At 42.5% G+C, this 21,417-nt stretch overlaps 2 protein-coding genes across 4 annotated transcripts in view; one reads left to right on the forward strand and one right to left on the reverse strand.

Moving 5' to 3' along the window:
• Nucleotides 1-2,124: 2,124 nt before the first annotated feature.
• The window catches only part of ddhd1b (DDHD domain containing 1b), a 47,282-nt gene continuing 27,989 nt past the window's right edge, over nt 2,125-21,417 (forward strand). Inside the window, exons 1-4 of the mRNA XM_046836413.1 lie at nt 2,125-2,729; nt 2,986-3,159; nt 7,169-7,297; nt 7,836-7,983. Coding sequence (XP_046692369.1) covers nt 2,219-2,729; nt 2,986-3,159; nt 7,169-7,297; nt 7,836-7,983 — 962 coding nt within the window. The 5' untranslated portion in view covers nt 2,125-2,218. The remainder of the gene's footprint in view (nt 2,730-2,985; nt 3,160-7,168; nt 7,298-7,835; nt 7,984-21,417) is intronic.
• On the reverse strand, nt 17,504-21,343 carry LOC124377113 (ryanodine receptor 1-like). Of its 3 annotated transcripts, none has more exons than XR_006924056.1 (6): nt 20,336-21,343; nt 18,914-19,037; nt 18,544-18,659; nt 18,010-18,054; nt 17,714-17,781; nt 17,602-17,638 (listed from the first exon to the last, which is right to left on the reverse strand). XR_006924056.1 is itself a non-coding variant. In XM_046836441.1 (3 exons), the coding sequence occupies exons 1-3, from the start codon at nt 19,060-19,062 to the stop codon at nt 18,014-18,016; spliced, it is 306 nt and encodes a 101-aa protein (XP_046692397.1). In that variant the 5' UTR covers nt 19,063-19,211; the 3' UTR covers nt 17,504-18,013. The 3 variants fall into 3 exon arrangements, 1 of the variants encoding a protein (XP_046692397.1); XR_006924055.1 differs by lacking the exon at nt 20,336-21,343 and adding an exon at nt 19,387-19,402; XM_046836441.1 differs by lacking the exon at nt 20,336-21,343 and having other exon boundaries at nt 17,504-18,054; nt 18,914-19,211.

Consider the following 21,417-nt stretch of genomic DNA (forward strand, 5'->3'; position numbering starts at 1 on the left):
GTAACTGCACCAACTGTAACTGCACGCTCTGCTCCACCTGCTGGTCACAGGTACATTACAGCACAATGACATTTTTTTGTGGAGGGAGAACCAAAGACGTAAACTACTTCAGTCTGTGTGCATTTAATTTTTTAATACATGCGTTTCACAATTTGAATTGAATTACTGAAATAACTTTTCCATGATATTCTAACTTGTTGAGATGCACATATATATACAGTGGAACCCACTTATCTCGACCTCGGTTAACTCGACAACCCTATTAAGTCGACGTTTTTGAAGTGGAAACGCCAAATTCTCGCTTTGTCTAAGCATTTTTTAATGGTTATGTCGACTTTTTTATGTCGCCGAACCCTAATATCTCGAGCACAAGGGGGGAAAATTTGTCATTTAACGTCAGTTATCTCGATCGGCACAGTGCAGCCACAGAAGAACTCGCGAAAGTGGCGGAAAAATTAAGCCTTACAGATGCTACAGGTGTTGTATTGTATACTGGTGAATCTCTGCTGTTAGTTAGTGCACATATGCATTTTGTTGTTAAATGTTATGCAATGAACGGGAGGCGAAAGCTTGGTAGGAGCACAGCGCGGAACGTGGGATGAGCAGCAAAAGCATAGAATGAACACCGGCAGGATCGGGGGAGGGGGGGGGAATCTGCGGTGCACTTTGGGAAGTAAAGAGCAGCCGTTGAGAGAGTGCCGGTGGGAAGGCACGTACAGGGATACGCATGAGCGATAACAACGACCGCCGTGAACCAACATATACCAACAATAACGGACAGTGAGAGTGTGGAAGTTTAAATAGGAGCTGGTGATGATGATAAACGAGCACCATATGTGCGCGATTGAAGCCGGGAGCTTCAGAGAAAGCGGCCGAGAAAGCACCTGACACGCTGAGGGAAAGAGGAAAACTGTTCTGTGGTCCAATTAATTCAATTTTTTTTTAAACAATGGAATTTGCATCCTCTGGAATAAAGAGGAGAGGGATCATATGGCAAACAGCCACATCTCTGATGGTATGGAGGTGTATTAGTGCCTTTGAAATGGACAGCTTGTACATTTGGAAAGGTTCTATCAATGCTGAACGCTATATACAGGTTTTAGAGCAGCAAATGCTTCCATACAGAAAACAAGGAAGATCTTGCATATTTGAGGAAGACAATGGATACTGCATGCTGCATCTATTACAATAGCATGACTTGGCCTGCCTGCAGTTTAAACCTTTCACCATTTAAAAACATTTGGTGCATCATGAAACAAAATACACAACATAAGAAAACGCAGAGCTGTTGGGCAGCTACAATCCTGTATCAGACACATATTGGACAATATTTCTCTCAAAAAACATCAGCAACTGGTCTCCTCAGTTCCCAGATGTACACAGAGAGAAGACGTGATGCTACACAGTGGTAAACATGGTCCTGTAACAACTTTTTTGAGACGTGTTGCAGACATTAAATTCAAAATTACCTTACTTTTCCTTAAAATTATATAAATTCTCAGAATATACATTTTCAGTTTTTTGTTTTGTTTAGAGCTCATGTGTAGAAGGTCAACCTTCAATGCAACACTCCACTGATCTGTGTTTTATAAAGGACTGGAGCAGATGGAAACATCTCCTCATTGTAAGACTCATGAAATCCAGCATGGAAATTAAATATTCTAAATATTCTTTATATCAAATTAGAATATATTTTGTAATAATTCAATTGCAGATGAAAATTAACTGTTGAACTTCTATGAAGCCTGCAAATGCACAACACAATTATCAAATGATATCAAATGAATCTTGAACACAGATCTATTCAGCCACTGCTGTTCTAACCGGAAGTAATGTTCTCTGTAAATTGGACATTCCTCCTGAACTCCTACACTCAGTAGTGCATTTATTACTAAAGTCACTGAGTGTGTGAGGAGCGAGGCTCACTGCAGTTCCACCAGTCACCAGCAGGGGGTCTTCAATCACACATCAAACACACTACACCCTCCTCACTCCCCGGCTCTGAGCGCGCGCATTACCGAACAGTGTGTAATAGATGCACACACACACACACACACACACACACACACACACACACACACACACACACACACACACACTCTGTATGCGGATGTGTGTAATCAGTGTGTTCGTGTGAGAGCTGCAGAATGTAACCCATCGCGAGCTCCAGGCGCGTGTGTGTGAACAGGTGAAGTAAAGAGCACGCTGAGATGCAGACATGATGGACACTGATGCGGACGTGATGGACACCCACAGGGACATGATGGACACACACGGGGACATAATGGACACCCACGGGGACATGATGGACACACACGCACACAGCATGCTGTTAGGCCTGGCTGAGGATGATGCTGCATACTCGGTCCCGGACTATCTGGACCCGAACTACACGGACGGCGACCCACCAACAGCGAGGACGCGCCCAAACACGCACAGCCGGTCCGGGGAGGTGACGGAGCTCGAGGCGCAGGAAGTGCGCTGGTTCTACCGAGAGGACAAGAGGAGCTGGAAGCCCTTTGTGGGACACGACTCCCTGAAGATCGAGCTCTCTTACCGGGCTCTGTGCGCGCTGAGGGATGTGGGCGAGGGCGTGTTTGAGCCGGAGGACGGTGTGTGTGAGGGTCAGAGTGTGTGTGAGGACGTGGGGGTGGAGGCGGTGTGTGTGCGTGGAGGACTGTATGAGGTGGATGTGAAGGAGAAGGAGTGTTATCCAGTCTACTGGAACCGTGAGTACATCACCTTCATCACGGGGTTTTTAAAATAAATCAGTGGTGTCTAACTGCACCCTCTAGTGGACAGGGGAGAAATTACAGTTACACAGCAGGGGCGTGTTTTATAGCAGGGTGTGGCTCACAACAGGGGCATCTCATGATGCCTTCTATTCTGGGTGCTAAATTTGGGATACAGCTCAAAGTGTGTGAAGGTGTTACTGTGTGTGTGTGTGTGTGTGTGTGTGTGTGTGTGTGTGTGTGTGTGTTACAGAGCAGGAGCATATCCCAGTGATGAGAGCTCAGTGGTTTACAGATGGGACGTGGTTGCCACTGGATGAGGAGGATGGAGATCTGATTGAGGTGGAGCATTTAACTAAATTCAGGGGACATAGAATAGATTCCATCGAAACAGAAGAAGTGATCACAGCTCCAGAGAGCAAGGAGGGTGAGATCCTCCTCTTTGTCCTCCTCTTCCTGCTCCTCATCTTCATCATTCAATTAAATTCAGTTTTTAACTGTGGACATTTTCTCAACGCAGCTTTACAGAGATAAAGAGTTTATACATTTGGAATGTAGAAATTTAGTGTCTCTGAGTTTGTTCTTTATATGTTTATCCATAATGAGTGATCCAGTGGTTACTGTAATCTTCAGCAGTGGGCCTAAGACAGATCCTTGTGGATCACCAAACTTTACCTCAGAGAGTGTGGAGAACTCACCATTTACATCAACAAACTGATAGTGATCAGTCAGATAAGACCTGAGCCAGGAGAGAGCTGTTCCCTTTATTCCAACAACGTTATCAAGTCCAGCAAGCAGGAGATGATGATCAATGGTGTGAAAAGCTGCACTGAGGTCGAACAAAACAAGTAAGGAGACAAAACCCTGAACAGAGGCCAATAACAGTCATTTACCACCTTAACTAGCGCCGTCTCTGTGCTATGATGAGGCCGAAATCCTGACTGATACATTTCATAAATGATATTCATAAGTAGATGTGAGCAGAACAGCTGTGCTACAACCTTTTCTAGAATCTTAGCGATAAAGGGGAGGTTGGACAGGATTAGAAATGAATTTATTAGAGGGACAGCACATGTAGGACATTTTGGAGACAAGGTGAGGGAGGCATATTTGAGATGGTTTGGACATGTGCAGAGGAGGGACATGGGGTATATCAGTAGGAGAATGCTGAGGATGGAGCCACCAGGAACAAGGAAAAGAGGAAGACCAAGTAGGAGGTTTATGGATGTGGTGAGGGAAGACATGCAGGTAGTTGGTTTGAAAGAGGACAGGGGTGTATGAAACATATGATCCACTGTGGCGAACCCTAATGGGAGAAGCCAAAAGAAGAAGAAGAAAATAACCACCTATTTCATTAAATGCATTATCCTTTTCTATCCTCATAGTGCAGTGACGATCGTGCATTTGGTACCTGGGCCTTCAGTGAGGACATACCCAAATTAATCCACATCTTAATACACCACTATCATGTCACAATTACAGAAACCATTAACACAATACAAAAACACAATATAACAACACATGCATTACAGAGAGACGTTTCACATCTGGAGGTAAAAACCATTTTACTAAAACAACAAATCCAGTTACACTCCAAACCTCTACACTACAACCACAACTGTGCACCTACAACATCTGGAGCAGTTCATAATCAATATTTGTCTAATAACATGATAAAAACATTAAAATGTAAACCTTCTCACTAGAGATGCAGACTGATAATGTGCAGCGCCCCCCAGAGGCTGTAATCCAGTGGTACCGCTCGTATTCACTGGTCTGGAAGTGGAGAACAAACACTTTCCCGCGCTGAGACACGCTAGCGAGCTTCAGGGTTGGTGACCTCCTCACCATGTCTAGCTTTTCTTCATAATGGATTTTTAAGTGTCCGAGACCAAATTAATTTCTCTTCTTCTGTAGGTGTAAAAAAAATTATAACTCAAATGTATTAACGTGTGCAGAGCTACACACGTGTTTTGGGAGTCGAATTTCTCTGTAACAGTTTCCCTCTGACCAACCAATCAGAGGACGGAAAAATGCTGACTCTATTCTGGGCCAGTGATCTGCCCTGTGAGGAGAATCTGAAATCTGATTGGTTAATTGAAACAGAGCTGTTAGTAAAACATTCTTTCGGCTTCTCCCGTTAGGGGTCACCACAGCGGATCCTCCGCACGTTTGACTTGTTTTTACGCTGGATGCCCTTCCCAATTTATCCGGGCTTGGGACCGGCACTGAGAGTGGCTAGGAATGGTCTCCTACCGGGAATCGAACCCGGGTCGCAGCGATAAGAGCGCTGCCTTTTAACCACTAGACCACCAGGGGACTAATGAAACAGAGCTGTTAGTAATATTCTCTATTGCCAAAGAGCCAGCAGTACTGACTTTGAAGGCCCTGGACAGATTAGATTGACATGACATCACATAGAGGCTGAAATCTGATTAGACAAAAAAAAAAAAAAAAGAAAACATGGACACCACATCCTCTGGAATAAAGAGGAGAGGGATCATATGGCAAACAGCCACATCTCTGATGGTATGGAGGTGTATTAGTGCCTTTGAAATGGACAGCTTGTACATTTGGAAAGGTTCTATCAATGCTGAACGCTATATACAGGTTTTAGAGCAGCAAATGCTTCCATACAGAAAACAAGGAAGATCTTGCATATTTGAGGAAGACAATGGATACTGCATGCTGCATCTATTACAATAGCATGACTTGGCCTGCCTGCAGTTTAAACCTTTCACCATTTAAAAACATTTGGTGCATCATGAAACAAAATACACAACATAAGAAAACGCAGAGCTGTTGGGCAGCTACAATCCTGTATCAGACACATATTGGACAATATTTCTCTCAAAAAACATCAGCAACTGGTCTCCTCAGTTCCCAGATGTACACAGAGAGAAGACGTGATGCTACACAGTGGTAAACATGGTCCTGTAACAACTTTTTTGAGACGTGTTGCAGACATTAAATTCAAAATTACCTTACTTTTCCTTAAAATTATATAAATTCTCAGAATATACATTTTCAGTTTTTTGTTTTGTTTAGAGCTCATGTGTAGAAGGTCAACCTTCAATGCAACACTCCACTGATCTGTGTTTTATAAAGGACTGGAGCAGATGGAAACATCTCCTCATTGTAAGACTCATGAAATCCAGCATGGAAATTAAATATTCTAAATATTCTTTATATCAAATTAGAATATATTTTGTAATAATTCAATTGCAGATGAAAATTAACTGTTGAACTTCTATGAAGCCTGCAAATGCACAACACAATTATCAAATGATATCAAATGAATCTTGAACACAGATCTATTCAGCCACTGCTGTTCTAACCGGAAGTAATGTTCTCTGTAAATTGGACATTCCTCCTGAACTCCTACACTCAGTAGTGCATTTATTACTAAAGTCACTGAGTGTGTGAGGAGCGAGGCTCACTGCAGTTCCACCAGTCACCAGCAGGGGGTCTTCAATCACACATCAAACACACTACACCCTCCTCACTCCCCGGCTCTGAGCGCGCGCATTACCGAACAGTGTGTAATAGATGCACACACACACACACACACACACACACACACACACACACACACACACTCTCTGTATGCGGATGTGTGTAATCAGTGTGTTCGTGTCAGAGCTGCAGAATGTAACCCATCCCGAGCTCCAGGCGCGTGTGTGTGAACAGGTGAAGTAAAGAGCGCACTGAGATGCAGACATGATGGACACTGATGCGGACATGATGGACAACCACAGGGACATGATGGACACACACGGGGACATAATGGACACACACGCACACAGCATGCTGTTAGGCCTGGCTGAGGATGATGCTGCATACTCGGTCCCGGACTATCTGGACCCGAACTACACGGACGGCGACGCACCGACAGCGAGGACGCGCCCGAGCACGTGCAGCCGGTCCGAAGGGTAGAAGGGGAGGTTTGATATTGGACTGTAGTTGGACAGCTGACAGGGTGAAGGTCAGGTTTCTTAATGAGGGGGTTGATAACTGCAGTTTGAAAGATTTAGGTACAAAACCAGTGCTAATAGAAGAGTTTATTATTTTAAAACAGGTTCAATTCCCTCTGGAATGATCTGTTTGAGGAAACTTGTAGGTGAGGGATGGAGAATGCAGGTTGATGATTTTGATGAGGAAATAAATGAAATGAAGTCGTTCTCTTGAATACGAGTGAAGCTTTGTTTCTGATGGTCTGTTATAATGACACTGCTGTCTACAGAGTTATTTATAAAATAGTCTGGATTTATTTTAATCCTCTGGATTTTGTGATGTTACTTTTGTTATTTTGTTTAAAATGTGCTGTGACTCCACTTTTTTTGGCATTGTGACGGGGCATCATAACAATATAAATTACTTACTGTGTGTGTGTGTGTGTGTGTGTGTGTGTGTGTGTGTGTGTGTGTGTGTGCTAGTTGTACACAGTGTGAAGTTGAGTCGCAGTCATGTAGATTGGCACAGTGTGGATGAAGTTTATCTGTACAGTGACGCCACAACATCCAAAATCGCTCGATCTTTTACACAGAAACTCGGCTTCTCCAAGGGTCAGTCACAAACCTTCTGCTTTCTTTTTCTCCTCTTTCTTCACCTTTTTTCCTTCTCCCCCATATTCTGCTTCTCATCCATCTCCACCTTTTCTTTGTCATTCTCCTACTTATCCTTCTCTAACTTCAATCATTCTCATCATCTTCTTCATTCTTTTCCTCCTTTTCTCCTTATTCTTCACCTTCTCTTTCTTCTTCTCCACCTTTTGTCCTTCTCCTCCTGGATCATCCTTCTTCTCCACCTTGTTTTTCCACAAACATATCATCTTAAAACTATGATTATTACTGATCTAATCTTTACCCCTTCACCCAGTATGTGTGTGTGTGTGTGTGTGTGTGTGTGTGTGTGTGTGTGTGTGTGTGTGTGTATGTGTGTGTGTGTGTGTATGTATGTATGTATGTGTGTGTGTGTGTGTGTATGTGTGTGTGTGTGTGTCTGTGTGTGTGTGTGTGTGTGTGTGTGTGTATGTATGTATGTCTGTGTGTGTGTGTGTGTGTGTGTGTGTGTGTGTGTGTGTGTTTGTTTGTGTGTGTGTAGCCTCCAGCAGTGGCACTCGTCTCCATCCTGGTTACGTAGAGGAAGCAGCTCTGGAAGACACGCCCCCTGCCACCACCCACATTGTGTTTGTGGTGCATGGGATTGGTCAGAAAATGGACCAGGGGAGGATCATCAGGAACACCAGCATGTAAACTCCACACACACACACATATACACACACACACACACTTCCCCCTGCCTGGTCCATTATGATTAGGAGATAAGACATGGGCATGGGTCATAAATATGTACATATGCAAATTAGAATGAGAAACAAGAATATACAGTGAGGAAAATAAGTATTTGAACACGCTGCTATTTTGCAAGTTCTCCCACTTAGAAATCATGGAGGGGTCTGAAATTGTCATCGTAGGTGCATGTCCACTGTGAGAGACATAATCTAAAAAAAATCCAGAAATCACAATATATGATTTTTAACTATTTATTTGTATGATACAGCTGCAAATAAGTATTTGAACACCTGAGTAAGTCAATGTTAATATTTGGTACAGTAGCCTTTGTTTGCAATTACAGAGGTCAAACGTTTCCTGTAGTTTTTCACCAGGTTTGCACACACTGCAGGAGGGATTTTGGCCCACTCCTCCACACAGATCTTCTCTTGATCAGTCAGGTTTCTGGCCTGTCGCTGAGGAGAGGAGGAAGACGTCTACAGAGACAGCAGGGAAAGGAGAAGTGGAGGAGAGTGGAGGAGAAGTGGAGGAGAGTGGAGGTTCGGGTTGGTACTTTAAATGTTGGTACTATGACGGGTAAAGGGAGAGAGGGAGCTGATATGATGGAGAGGAGAAAGGTAGATATGTTGTGTATTCAGGAGAACAAGTGGAAAGGGAGTAAGAGCAGGAACATTGGAGGTGTTTAAACTGTTTTATCATGGTGTGGATGGAAAGAGAAATGGTGTAGGGGTGATTCTGAAGGAAGAGTACAGTAAGAGTGTAGTGGAGGTGAAGAGAGTTTCTGATAGGGTGATGATCGTGAAGGTGGAAGTTGAAGGGATGATGATAAATGTCATCAGTGCCTATGCTCCACAAGTTGGCTGTGAGATGGAGGAGAAGGAAAGATTCTGGAGTGAATTAGATGACGTGGTAGATGGTGTACCTAGGAAAGAACGATTGATGATCGGGGCAGACTTTAATGGACATGTAGGTGAAGGGAACAGAGGTGATGAGGAGGTGATGGTAGGTATGGATTTAAGGAGAGGAATGTGGAAGGGCAGATGGTGGTAGATTTTGCTAAAAGGATGGAAATGCAGTGGTGAACACATATTTTAAGAAGAAGGAGGATCATAGGGTGACGTATAAGAGTGGAGGAAGGAGCACACAGGTGGACTATGTGCTATGAAGGAGATGCAACCTGAAGGAGATTGGAGACTGTAAGGTGTTGGCAGGGGACAGTGTAGCTAGACAGCATCGGATGGTGGTCTGTAGGATGGTTTTGGAGGTGAAGAAGAAAAGGAGGAGAGTGAGGACTGAAAGAAGAATAAGATGGTGGAAACTGAAGGAGGAAGAGTGTAGTGTGAGGTTCAGGGAAGAGGTCAGACAGGAGCTCGGTGGTGGTGAAGAGGTGCTGGATGATTGGGCAACTACTGCAGGAGTGATGAGGGAGGCAGCTAGAAAGGTACTTGGTGACATCTGGAAATATAAAGCAAGACAGGGAGACGTGGTGGTGGAATGAGGAAGTGCAGGAGAGCAGAAGGAGAAAGAGGTTGGAGAAACAGAATTGGGATCGACAGAGTGATGAGAAAAGTAGGCAGGAGTACAAGGAGATGCAGCAGCAGGTAAAGAGGGATGTGGCGAAAGCCAAGGAAAAGGCATATGAGGAGCTGTAGGAGAAGTTGGACACTAAGGAAGGAGAAAAGGATTTATACCGATTGGCCAGGCAGAGGGACCGAGCTGGGAAGGATGTACTGCAAGTTAGAGCAGTAAAGGATGGAGAGGGAAATGTGTTGACTAGTGAGGAGAGTGTGTTGAGAAGGTGGAGGGAGTATTTTGAGCAGCTGATGAATGAGGAAAATCAGAGAGAGAGAAGGTTGGATGATGTGGAGATGGTGAAACAGGATGTAGATAGGATTAGTAAGGAGGAAGTGAGAGCAGCGATTAAGAGGATGAAGAGTGGAAAGTCGGTTGGACCAGATGACATACCGATAGAAGCGTGGAGATGTTTAGGAGAAATGCAGTGGAGTTTTTAACCAGATTGTTTAACAGGATTTTGGAAGGTGAGAAGATGCCTGAGGAATGGAGAAGAAGTGTGCTGGTACCGATCTTTAAGAATAAGGGAGATGTGCAGACCTGCAGTAACTACAGGGGAATAACGTTGATCAGTCACACCATGAAGTTATGGGAAAGAGAAGTGGAAGCCAGGCTGAGAGAAGAGGTGACCATCTGTGAGCACCACAGATGCCTTATTTGCTTTGAGGATGTTGATGGAGAAGTATAGAGAAGGACAGAAGGAGTTGCATTGTGTGTTTGTGGATTTAGAGAAAGCGTCGACAGGGTGGAGAGAGGAGTTGTGGTATTGTATGAGGAAGTCTGGTGTGTCAGAGAAGTATGTGAGGGTGGTGCAGGACATGTATGAGGACAGTGTGACGGCAGTGAAGTGTGCAGTAGGAACGACAGACTGGTTCAGGGTGAGGGTTGGACTGCATCAAGGATCAGCCCTGAGCCCGTTCCTGTTCACAGTGGTGATGGACAGGTTGAAGGACGAGGTCAGACAGGAGTCTCCTGGACTATGATGTTTGTGGATGATATTGTGATTTGTGGTGAGAGTAGGGAGCAGGTTGAGAAGAGCCTGGAGAGGTGGAGATATGCGCTGGAGAGAAGGGGAATGAAAGTCAGTAGGAGTAAGACAGAGTACATGTGTGTGAATGAGAGGGGGGCAGTGGAGTGGTGCGGTTGCAGGAGAAGAGGTGGAGAAGGTGGAGGAGTTCAGGTACCTGGGGTCAACAGTGCAAAGTAATGGAGAGTGTGTTAGAGAAGTGAAGAAAAGAGTGCAGGCAGGGTGGAGTGGGTGGAGAAGAGTGACAGGAGTGATTTGTGATAGAAGAGTATCTGTGAGAGTGAAAGGAAAGTTTATAGGACTGTGGTGAGACCTGCGATGTTGTATGGATTAGAGACAGTGGCATTGAGTAAAAGACAGGAGGTGGAGCTGGAGGTAGCAGAGCTGAAGATGTTGAGATGTTCGTTGGGAGTGACGACGATGGACAGGATTAGAAATGAGTTTATTAGAGGACAGCGCATGTAGGATGTTTTGGTGACAAGGTGAGGAGGCGAGATTGAGATGGTTTGGACATGTGCAGAGGAGGGACATGGGGTATATCAGTAGGAGAATGCTGAGGATGGAGACACCAGGAAGGAGGAAAAGAGGAAGAACAAGGAGGAGGTTCATGGATGTGGTGAGAGAAGACATGCAGGTAGTTGGTGTGAAAGAGGCAGATGTAGAGGACAGGGTGGTATGGAGACGGATAATCCGCTGTGGCGCCCCCTAATGGGAGCAGCCGAAAGAAGAAGAAGAAGAAGGTGTAGATTACACGGGGGACGCGTGGGACATGTCCCCCGCACTTTTTATAAAAAGTAAATACTTTTTATAAAAAGTAAATTCATCCCCCTCACTTATTATTATTGGAAAGAGTGTGTGTGTGTGTGTGTGTGTGTGTGTGTGTGTGTGTTCACGACATGTTGAGGTTTTAATGGAGCAATGTATATAAATGCAGAGTGATTTAAAATTCAAGAGACAAGATAGTCTATACATGACGTTCACGTATCCATGGTAATCAGGCACTCACTTGTCACGTCATCATCACGCGCACTATTACCGTAGCGCGAGTCGCGATCCAACATTCGGTTCCGATGAGCTCAAAGCGCCAAAAACCGCTTCACTCCTTTTTTTACAAAAAAGTCACACAGTGTAAGTTGCACGTGGATCCGAATTGTGTTGCACAATGTTTAGTAGCTCTGCCTGTTGCTCTTGTTGAATAATTTTTAAAGGATTTAAATAAATATAAAGTGTTTTATCAAAACCCTTCCAATAAGAATAAAGATAATGTTGAAGTGAGATTTGACAGCATGTTTAACTCTGTGTGTCACGGTATGAACACGGAGACACGAGGACACGAATAGTGACTCGCTGTGTTTCAGCAGTTACGTTTTTATCCTCGTTAATAAAAAGAAACGACTGATTTCACTAAATGTAGTTGAGTAAAAAGTAAGAATGTGGTGAAGTTCAAGTAAAAGTCTAAAAAAATGTATTACATTTACAGTAATTACATTTACTTCATTACTGTTTACCTCTGATGATTTTGCTGTGAGTGATTATTATGCACTTCAACTCCAACCTACGGAGGTTTAAAGAGGCCGTGCATTATAAAGAAAAACAGATCATATTGCATGTATTTTGCGACTTCCACAGGAACCTGTACATGTATCATTTCTCGATCATTATAACTGTATATAATTCTAAAATCATGGCGTATCTTTTATATCTCTTTATAACATCATGTTTATTACTGTTCTGTTCTGATGTACAATTATATATCTCAAAATGTGGACTCACCAAAATCCAAAGAAATAAACATGATGTACAGTACAGACCAAAAGTTTGGACACACCTTCTCATTCAAAGAGTTTTCTTTATTTTCATGACTATGAAAATTGTAGATTCACACTGAAGGCATCAAAACTATGAATGAACACATGTGGAATTATATATGGAATTATATACATAACAAAAAAGTGTGAAACAACTGAAAAATGTCACATTCTAGGTTCTTCAAAGTAGCCACCTTTTGCTTTGATTACTGCTTTGCACACTCTTGGCATTCTCTTGATGAGCTTCAAGAGGTAGTCACCTGAAATGGTCTTCCAACAGTCTTGAAGGAGTTCCCCGAGAGATGCTTGGCACTTGTTGGCCCTCACTCTGCGGTCCAGCTCACCCCTAAACCATCTCGATTGGGTTCAGGTCCGGTGACTGTGGAGGCCAGGTCATCTGGTGCAGAACCCCATCACTCTCCTTCTTGGTCAAATAGCCCTTGATGCCTTCAGTGTGACTCTACAATTTTCATAGTCATAAAAATAAAGAAAACTCTTTGAATGAGAAGGTGTGTCCAAACTTTTGGTCTTTACTGTATGTATTTTATCCTTTTTGACTTCTTTTTATTTTCCTGCTCTGAATTCTGCTGCTGCTCATCTCTTTCTTCTCACCAAGAAACTAACCTGGTGCTCCTCATTAGCGCAGTAACGTGGTGGGGCGGGGCTTCTGTTCAGGCGTGACATGATTGGACGATCACTGCGATGTCAGTCAGTTAACTGACATACAACTTATTTAGATTTGATCATGTTTCCACATTATATTTTTAATTCAGATTTGTTCATTTCTTTAATAAACTGTAATCATTTCACTTTCAATAATAAAATGTCTAATTTATACACAGTTACTTTTTTTCAACATTTTCATTCTCAATTGTAGATCATCCATCTATCTATCTATCTATCTGTCTGTCTGTCTGTCTGTCTGTCTGTCTGTCTGTCTGTCTGTATAAAAGGTTTGGCCTAATTTCCAGCAGTTGTCTGTTTTGTGATGTTTATTTTCTGTAATGTTTTAATATCTGATTATTAATAATATTAATAAATAATTACACTTCAGCACACGACCCCAATGAAACTTCATGAACTGGAGAAAATGAAAATGTGGAAGTGTGAATCCAGCTGTGTTTCTTCCCCTGATATAAATCCACTTAGAACAGAAGTCTCAGTAAGTCTCATGAGCACAGAACTGAGCTCATACAGTATAAAGAGAAAAGAAAATGAGGTCACAGTCGCCTTTAAAGTAATAAAAACTCATTCCTGATTCAGTGCTGAGATCAAATTAAAATAATAATAATAATAATAATAATAAAGATACCACAATGTAAAGTAAAAAAACATTTAGACAAAAACACCCCAGGAATGAAGATTCCGATTGGAATGTAAACACACTGATGTGATGCTGGAGTTCCAGAACTGCTGCAGGAAGCAGGAGCTGGTGTGAGGATGGAGGAGGAGATGAGTGAAGACACCACGCTGTTCAGCATCCTGAACGAGATGAGCATGGAGGGAGAAATGTGTGACGTGGTGCTGAAGGTGGGACAAGTGGAGTTCCAAGCCCATAAGAACATCCTCTCTGTTTACAGTCTGTTTTTCAGCTACCACAACTAAACACACCACAACCTTTTATTCTTACACCTTTTACCAAACACACACATGTATACAGGAAATGACGAGAAGGATGAAGAGATCACCATAGCAACCAGGGATGCAGGAATGACCATTCAAAAATCATTTAGTCATTTCTTTTTTTTTTTTTGGAATAATGTAAATGATTCAGAATGTTTGATTAGCTGGAAATTTCTAACAAAAAAAGACATTTTCTAAATAAAACTTTATAGTCTGTAAGGTGAAGACGTTTTCCGTTTCGTCGCGTTCCCATATATGGGGCACTAAATTCTTTTCATTACAATAAAAAAAGCTTTTGGTTTTGAGCGAGAAAATAAGAAATCTCCATGTATAATCCTGCAGTTATTTTTTTATTAGTGTTTAAAGTCGACAATAGTTCCGTCATCGCGTAGTCATATTTTGATCATGAGTGATTCGGCTTCGCGTCACGTGTAGGAAGCACAACCAATCAGGTGCCGCTTTTGGAACGACGAATCCAAGATGTCTGCGCCCTTGTTGTCAACATCGAGTAGTGAAGAAGAGTAAATTACGGTCAGACCGCATTCTAAACTCCGTAAAAAGGATTATAAACAATGCGATATGCATCTCGTGTCCATTAAGAAAGAAGAATAGAAGGATTTTACACACACACACACACGATGGGACACATACAGAAATAGCGTTAAACGGTGGTTTGGTTTGCAGGGTGAGAATCAGAGAATAGCAGAAACATACAAACATTGTGTAGAAATTACATAGAAAATGTTCCCGAAGACGCTGGATTTCATTCCACTTCCTACAAGTGTTTCATTTACACAAAGCGCCTGGATGCTGCAGAGAAACGTGTCATACTTCTCCTTCTTCTTCTTCTTCTTCTTTCGGCTTCTACCATTAGGGGGCGCCACAGTGGATCCTCTACATCTGCCTCTTTCACACCAACTACCTGCATGTCTTCCCTCACCACATCCATGAACGTGTCCTACAGCATCCTGAAATTCAAGATGCTCACAAACACCAGTCTGTGTGATCGAGTAGTAGAACCTCAACATCTGAATGTCCTAAAAAGAAACTGAGGTCCATGACGGTCTGCCAGGAGCTTGTGCAGATCCTGTGCTTCCTGCCTTGTGCATCATTTACAAGAAAACGCACAAGTACATTACTGTGACAGGCAAACGACAGAAGGAGCATCTTTCACAGGCAGAAACGTTGTGTACAGGTGAGTACACACACACACACACACACACACACACACACACATATATACACACACACACACACACATATACACACACACACACACACACACACACACACACACACATACACACATATACACACACACACACACACACACACACACACACACAGGTTAAAGTTTTATGCTATATGCTGATATCATGGCTAAATTTAAATTACAATGACATCATTAATGTAATGTTTATAAATGATGTATTGTTTTGCACACTGCTACAACCAAAACACTCAATATTGTTACCAGTTAACTGTTTATATAAGGTTTTTATTTACAATCTGGTTTTGTAATGTATAATATATAATATTTATTTACAGGCCAGTTGCTGAAAGCTGCTGAGATGAAGGAAGACACCAGCGTTCTTGTGCATATTGAAGACAAAGACACGTCTCTCTGGAGGTGCGATACCACAAGTTCTGTTACAGACACTACACCAGGTTCTTGATGAAGTCTACTGCCTCAGATGGCGCTATTCTCTTTGATGGTATGGCGGTCATTTAAGCCCTTCGGTCCGTACCAAGTACCTTTGGAGAGCTCTCGGACACCATACTGCACTACACAGTCAAGCTTGCTTTGAAGCACAACTGTACACCGATAGACTTTTGTTTGATTATCTGGAAATGAGTATTAAAAATCTAGAACGTTCACGTAGAGTGCTGGTGGTACACAACTGGTGAAAATGTATGGATGTGATCAGAAGACACCAACACAATGGAAAAGGTTTCTATCAGATGAAACTAACAATGAGGCACTGGCAGAATTCCTCTAACTTGCGTGGCGAGATGCTGATCTTACCACTGTGGGCAAGGACTTCAGCTTGTACATGGCACATGGAGACCCGTGTCCCTGTGTGACTGTAATGCACTGTATACACACTCAGTGCTGCTGAAGATCTGACATGTGATCATGAGGAATGTGACACCAGGATGTTTTTACATGCACAACAAATTCCCAGCAGAAGAACACTATCATTTTTACGGATTCTAAATCGTGCCTTCAAGCAGTGGAATCTCTGGAGCATAACCATCCTTAGATTGATACTCTTTTAACCAAAGTTGATCATCTGCAGGAGCAACTCTATAAAATAATGTTCTGTTGGACTTTCAGGAACTGAGTGAGCTGATGCAGCTGGTAAGAGAGCTTTAAAGCAGACTGTGACTGGATGTCAAATTCCTCCCTCAGAATAAAGACCTGGTATCAGTGGCTGTGTAGTAAATAATTAGCATGAAGAATGGATCACATGGTCGAATAACAAAGTGTTTGAAATTCACCCTGAAATTACTAACAGCTCTCTAAAACCTGTCCTTCTTATGACCACAGAAGGTTCTGTGAATCTGTTGTCATGACAATGAGGATTGTAGGAGTTAAACCCCTGAAGTCACTTGTGGTGAACAGTAAGGAATCTGGGAAGCGGTACCGTTTCAGGGTGCGCGGGGGTGAAAGGTTAAGATCAATCATGTTGTTGTGGTACAACATCAACATGGATTGGGTGAGGAAGATCTCACATTCTCAGACACTTCAATCAATCAAACTTTATTTATAAAGCGCATTACAACCACCAAAAGGAGCACAAGGCGCTTTCCAGTAAAGCAACAAATAAACATAAAAAAACATTTTATTAAAAGTAATAAATAAATAAAAATAATAAATAAATAAATAAAAAATAAGACACAGACTTCTGAGCAACCTGTTTGGCTCTACATTTTCCAGGAAGTTTTCTGGAGGTAACAAAGTCAGAGGCACAGGTAAAGATCAGCCTTTGAACAGATTCAAACAGAAGAGTATGTTCCTATTAGATGTTTGGACTTACAGTATACAGTAGCAGTCCAGTGACTTTGCTGCTCTGCTATTGGTGGATTTCATTAAACCCAATAAACTCATACTTTTACTGGAGCTCACCTTCTTCAGCAGGTCCACCAAGTGCTGCATTCGGGTGTCCGGGTCATGCTGGATCCAGCTGATCAACACTTCAAACGCCGTTTTCTCCTGCTCGATGTTCAGCGTATCTTTTTCCAGGATGTTGGCGAGATGTTCGGCGCTCAGCTCCAACAAGCTCCCGGATGGTGACCTGAGAACTTCCTGGAAGTTACGCAGAACGTAGTCGAGGGCTTGTTTTGCTCAGCTCCTCGTCTGAGCGAGGAGGACGTGCTGCCAGATCTCTCAGCAGTTATCCAGGTTCAGATTGTCCTTTAGGAATTTGCAGCAGTAGCAGAAGAGGCTTTCCATGAGCAGATACTGAGCAGAGTCCATGAGATCCATTGTGTCTTCCATGCTGAGGGAAAGTTCCTTGGTGTAGATGTAGATGTAGAAGAGAAGAGGAGGAAATACTGATTGATCAGCAGCAGGAGGATCTGAAAACAACACAGATGTTTTAGATATTAATTTTTTAGAAACTGTTTATAAAAGGTTTTTATAAACATCTTCACCTTAGCAAAAAAACTGATCTCCTGCTCATGAGGTGATTTCTCCACACGACCACTGCTGACCACCACCTCTACACACACACACACACACACACACACACACACACACACACACACATTAAAAATAAAGATACACATACAGTATATTATGTATAATCAGTGTTGGGCAGTAACACGTTACTGTAAGCGTTAGTTTTTAAATAAAGTAACACTGTTAGCGTTAGCGTTAGCGTATGCTGCGTTACCCGTTACTTTATTAAATGAATGAATTTGTGCTGAAGTGTAGACTACAGTCTGACCTGTTTACAGCAGAGACACGTTGTAGGATTGGAGGATAAACACCTCTGTAAACAGGAAGAAGACGTTTAGTGTTTGATTGTGAATTTATTATTCAGCTTGTTTTGTTCTTTATTTCAGAAATGCTTGTGATATATTCAGTGTGTGCTGCTCTGACTTTAATACAACAGTGTTTATAAATGACTCTGTGTTTAAGTCAGTTTTGTGTTTGTGTAGATCATAACACATAAAAGAGTATTAATGAGAACATTAAAGAAGATTCTTTAAAAAAGGAACTAAAAAGTTACTTTGAACAGTAACAGTTACTTTTTGGTGAAAATAATCAACACAGTAACAGTTACTTTTTGAATGAAGTAACGAGTAACTGTAACTGTAGTTAGTATTTTTTAGTAATTAACACAACACTGTGTATAATAATAATATCATAATAATAATGTAGTGTTATTTGATCTCTAATGCTGGACTGGTCTCAGTTTTATGCTCCTGTATAAATCTGTCTTCATCTTGATTTAAATGAAATGTGTGCATCTTCACACCAAGATGAGTGATGAACTCCTGCACAATGTCCATCCACTTCAGCAGTTTCTGCAAGAAGCCATGAGCAAAGCGCTTCTCAATGGAGGAAATGTCGCTCTCCATGTCCTTCAGGCCTCTGCAAGTTAAACACACACACACACACACACACACACACACACACACACTGTCTCTCTCAGCATTTTTGTATTCCATTTCTTTAGATCTTGTTCTCATGGAGCAATAATCCAGACGCTGGATCTCTTTAGATAAATAACAGTAAGTCACAGTAATGTATTTAACTGTTCCTGTGTTTATGGAACCGAATCATCAGGAATCATCACAGTGCTGCATCACCGTCTGGGGTTCAGGACAGTAGTCATGGTGCTGTACCTGGTCACTGCATATCCGTTCAGCTGGAGGAACCTGAGCAGCTCATGCACCTTCTCTCGGTCTCGCGCTTTCTCTTTGGCCGTCGGCGTGTCGTAGGGAACGAGAAGAGGATGAGTCCCACCACCTGGAGACGTGATGTGAACATGCATGTTACCTGGTCAGACATGCTGCAGAACAGTCCGTCTCCACTAATGATACACTGAACAAAAGTATTCAGACGCCTGACTGTTCCAGCCATGTGTGTGCTTCTGTTAGCACAAAGTTGGAGGGACATCATTCTATAGAATGTCATTGTCACACACACACACACACTCTCTCACACACACACACACACACACACACACTCTCTCTCTCACACTCACACACACACTCTCTCACACACACACACTCTCTCTCACACACACACACACACACACACTCTCTCACACACACACACACACACACACACACTCAAAATAAACCCTCTCTCTTACCTTCTCTGAAAAGGTTTTATTTGGTCTGAGCATCGGGTGAGTCTTGGAATTTTCATCCAGAGAATGGGAATAGACTATAGAGAGACATTTTCACCCACTGTGGACTTGTGAGGGTGAGGAAGTGTGAGGGTGGTGCTACAGAAAGCTGCACAAGAAGATTTACTCCTGTATCAAATGGACGTGAAAACCGCATACTTGCATGCTCCCATAGACTATGAGATCTACATCGATCCACCAGAGGGTCTCCAAGAGAAAGAGGGTATAGTATAAACTGGAATAAGATTTTGCACGATTGTCTTTCTGAGAACGGATTCACACAAAACCCAGCCGACCACCGTGTTTATGCCAAAGAGTCAGAAGAAGGAAAAGTGATCATAATTACACGGGTTGATGATTTAATTATTGCTGTAAGCCATCAAGAGAGACTGAAAGAAGTGAACGAGATGCTTGCAGAAAAGTTTAAAATGAAAGATCTGTGTACACAAACATTTTCTGGGTATTGATTGTAATGTGTCAGATGGGTGTGTAAAAATGACCCAGGAAAAATACACTAACAATACTACAGCGTTTTAATATGCAGGATTGTAGGATCAGAGGAACACCATGTGAACAGAAATGAGAGTTTAGTGGAAATGCAGTAAAGATGAAAGATGTAGAAATGTAGAGAAGCTGTGGGAAGTCTGATATACCTGACTGTTTGTACCAGACCAGATTTGAGTTTTGTTGTGAGCAGATTATCACAGTATTTTGCTGAACCTACAGAAGAACAATGTGGGGCTACTCCCCTGTCTGGATTCGTCCCACAGATCACTGACGTTGGGTTTGATTCGCTTCCTTCATACTCTCACTTGCTGACTTGGCTGCTGAAGGTTTCTTCTCAGGTTGGCTTTTACTGGCGTTATTTCAGTAGCAGACACGTGTACAGCAAAGCTGCTTCTTTTAGACTCACTTTTTCTAACGCCCGGTTGACTTTTTCAGCTGTGGTGGTTACTTGAAGTGGAGTCCAGGATATCTCCAAACAGCGGGTCATTGGCAACCTTTGCTTGTGGGTACACATATTCCACTAAATCAGGAAATCTGGCTCTTTTTCTTGTTCTTACTTGAATGTCATAAGCATAACTTCTCCATCTTTCAGTTTGAATGGAAGTTTGGATAGAATGGACTTCATGTTGGTAGGATTGTTCATTTCGTCCATGTAGTCCACTTCATTCACTGTGTTACAACATCCAACCAAGAACAAAGCAAAAGCATTCAATCCCTTTCTGTCTTCTGGCCTTATCTGAGGCCATTCCATAGCCTTCTTGATGTAAGCTGTAGCGATGGTCATTTCATCTCCATAGTGACGATCCAGCAGTTCTCTAGCTTCTTTATAAGCTCTGTCGGGTTTCATGTGCTCACAGCTCCGTATGAGATCAAGTGGCTCTCCACTGGTGAACTGTTCGAGGTAGTACAGCCGGTCCTGATGACTGTCAATAGCATGCTCGAATGCCCTTATAAAAGATCTGTAAGTCAGAGGATCTCCTGTAAACGTGGATATGTCTCTTTGAGTGAGTTGAGACAAACTCTGTTGTTTAATGAGCATCTCCGTGACTTCGTTTTGACGCTGTAACACTTTGTGTAGACTATCTGTAGAAAAATCAGTGTGGTCATGATGATTATGTTGTGGTGTGCTGCTGACAGCATCAAACCTTGATGATGACTTTCTTCTATCTGAAGCCTGAACTTGAGTGGCTGGCCTTGGATTGAATGTAAGGGATGTCTTACCATCTCCACGAAACACATAATCGTCTACATTGTGTTTTTCTTGTTTACACATCAGGGGTTCAAATCTGGGTCCTAAAGGTAGTTCTGATAAATCATATTTAGATTCATGAGCATCTTCAAATTCTTCGTACACCTTCAGTTTGGCGCCTGAAGCTCAATTTCGAGCTCCAATTGCTGTTTTCTAGTTCTTAAGTGAATTTCTTCCTGCTCTATTGCTTCTCTCTTTTTCATCGCTGCAGCTCTTGCCAACAGTGCTTCACCTTCAGC

This window comes from Silurus meridionalis, chromosome 23, assembly GCF_014805685.1.
Source record: "Silurus meridionalis isolate SWU-2019-XX chromosome 23, ASM1480568v1, whole genome shotgun sequence".
In the NCBI taxonomy this organism is placed as follows: domain Eukaryota; kingdom Metazoa; phylum Chordata; class Actinopteri; order Siluriformes; family Siluridae; genus Silurus; species Silurus meridionalis.

Coding starts and splice junctions, on each gene's coding strand:
- LOC124377113 (XM_046836441.1), bottom strand. CDS start 19,062: ATGCATGTTCACATCACGTCTCCAGGTGGTGGGACTCATCCTCTTCTC. Junction 18,660..18,913: donor AACGGATATGCAGTGACCAG/GTACAGCACCAT, acceptor TTTAACTTGCAG/AGGCCTGAAGGACATGGAGA. Junction 18,055..18,543: donor GGAGTTCATCACTCATCTTG/GTGTGAAGATGC, acceptor TCCTGTTTACAG/AGGTGTTTATCCTCCAATCC.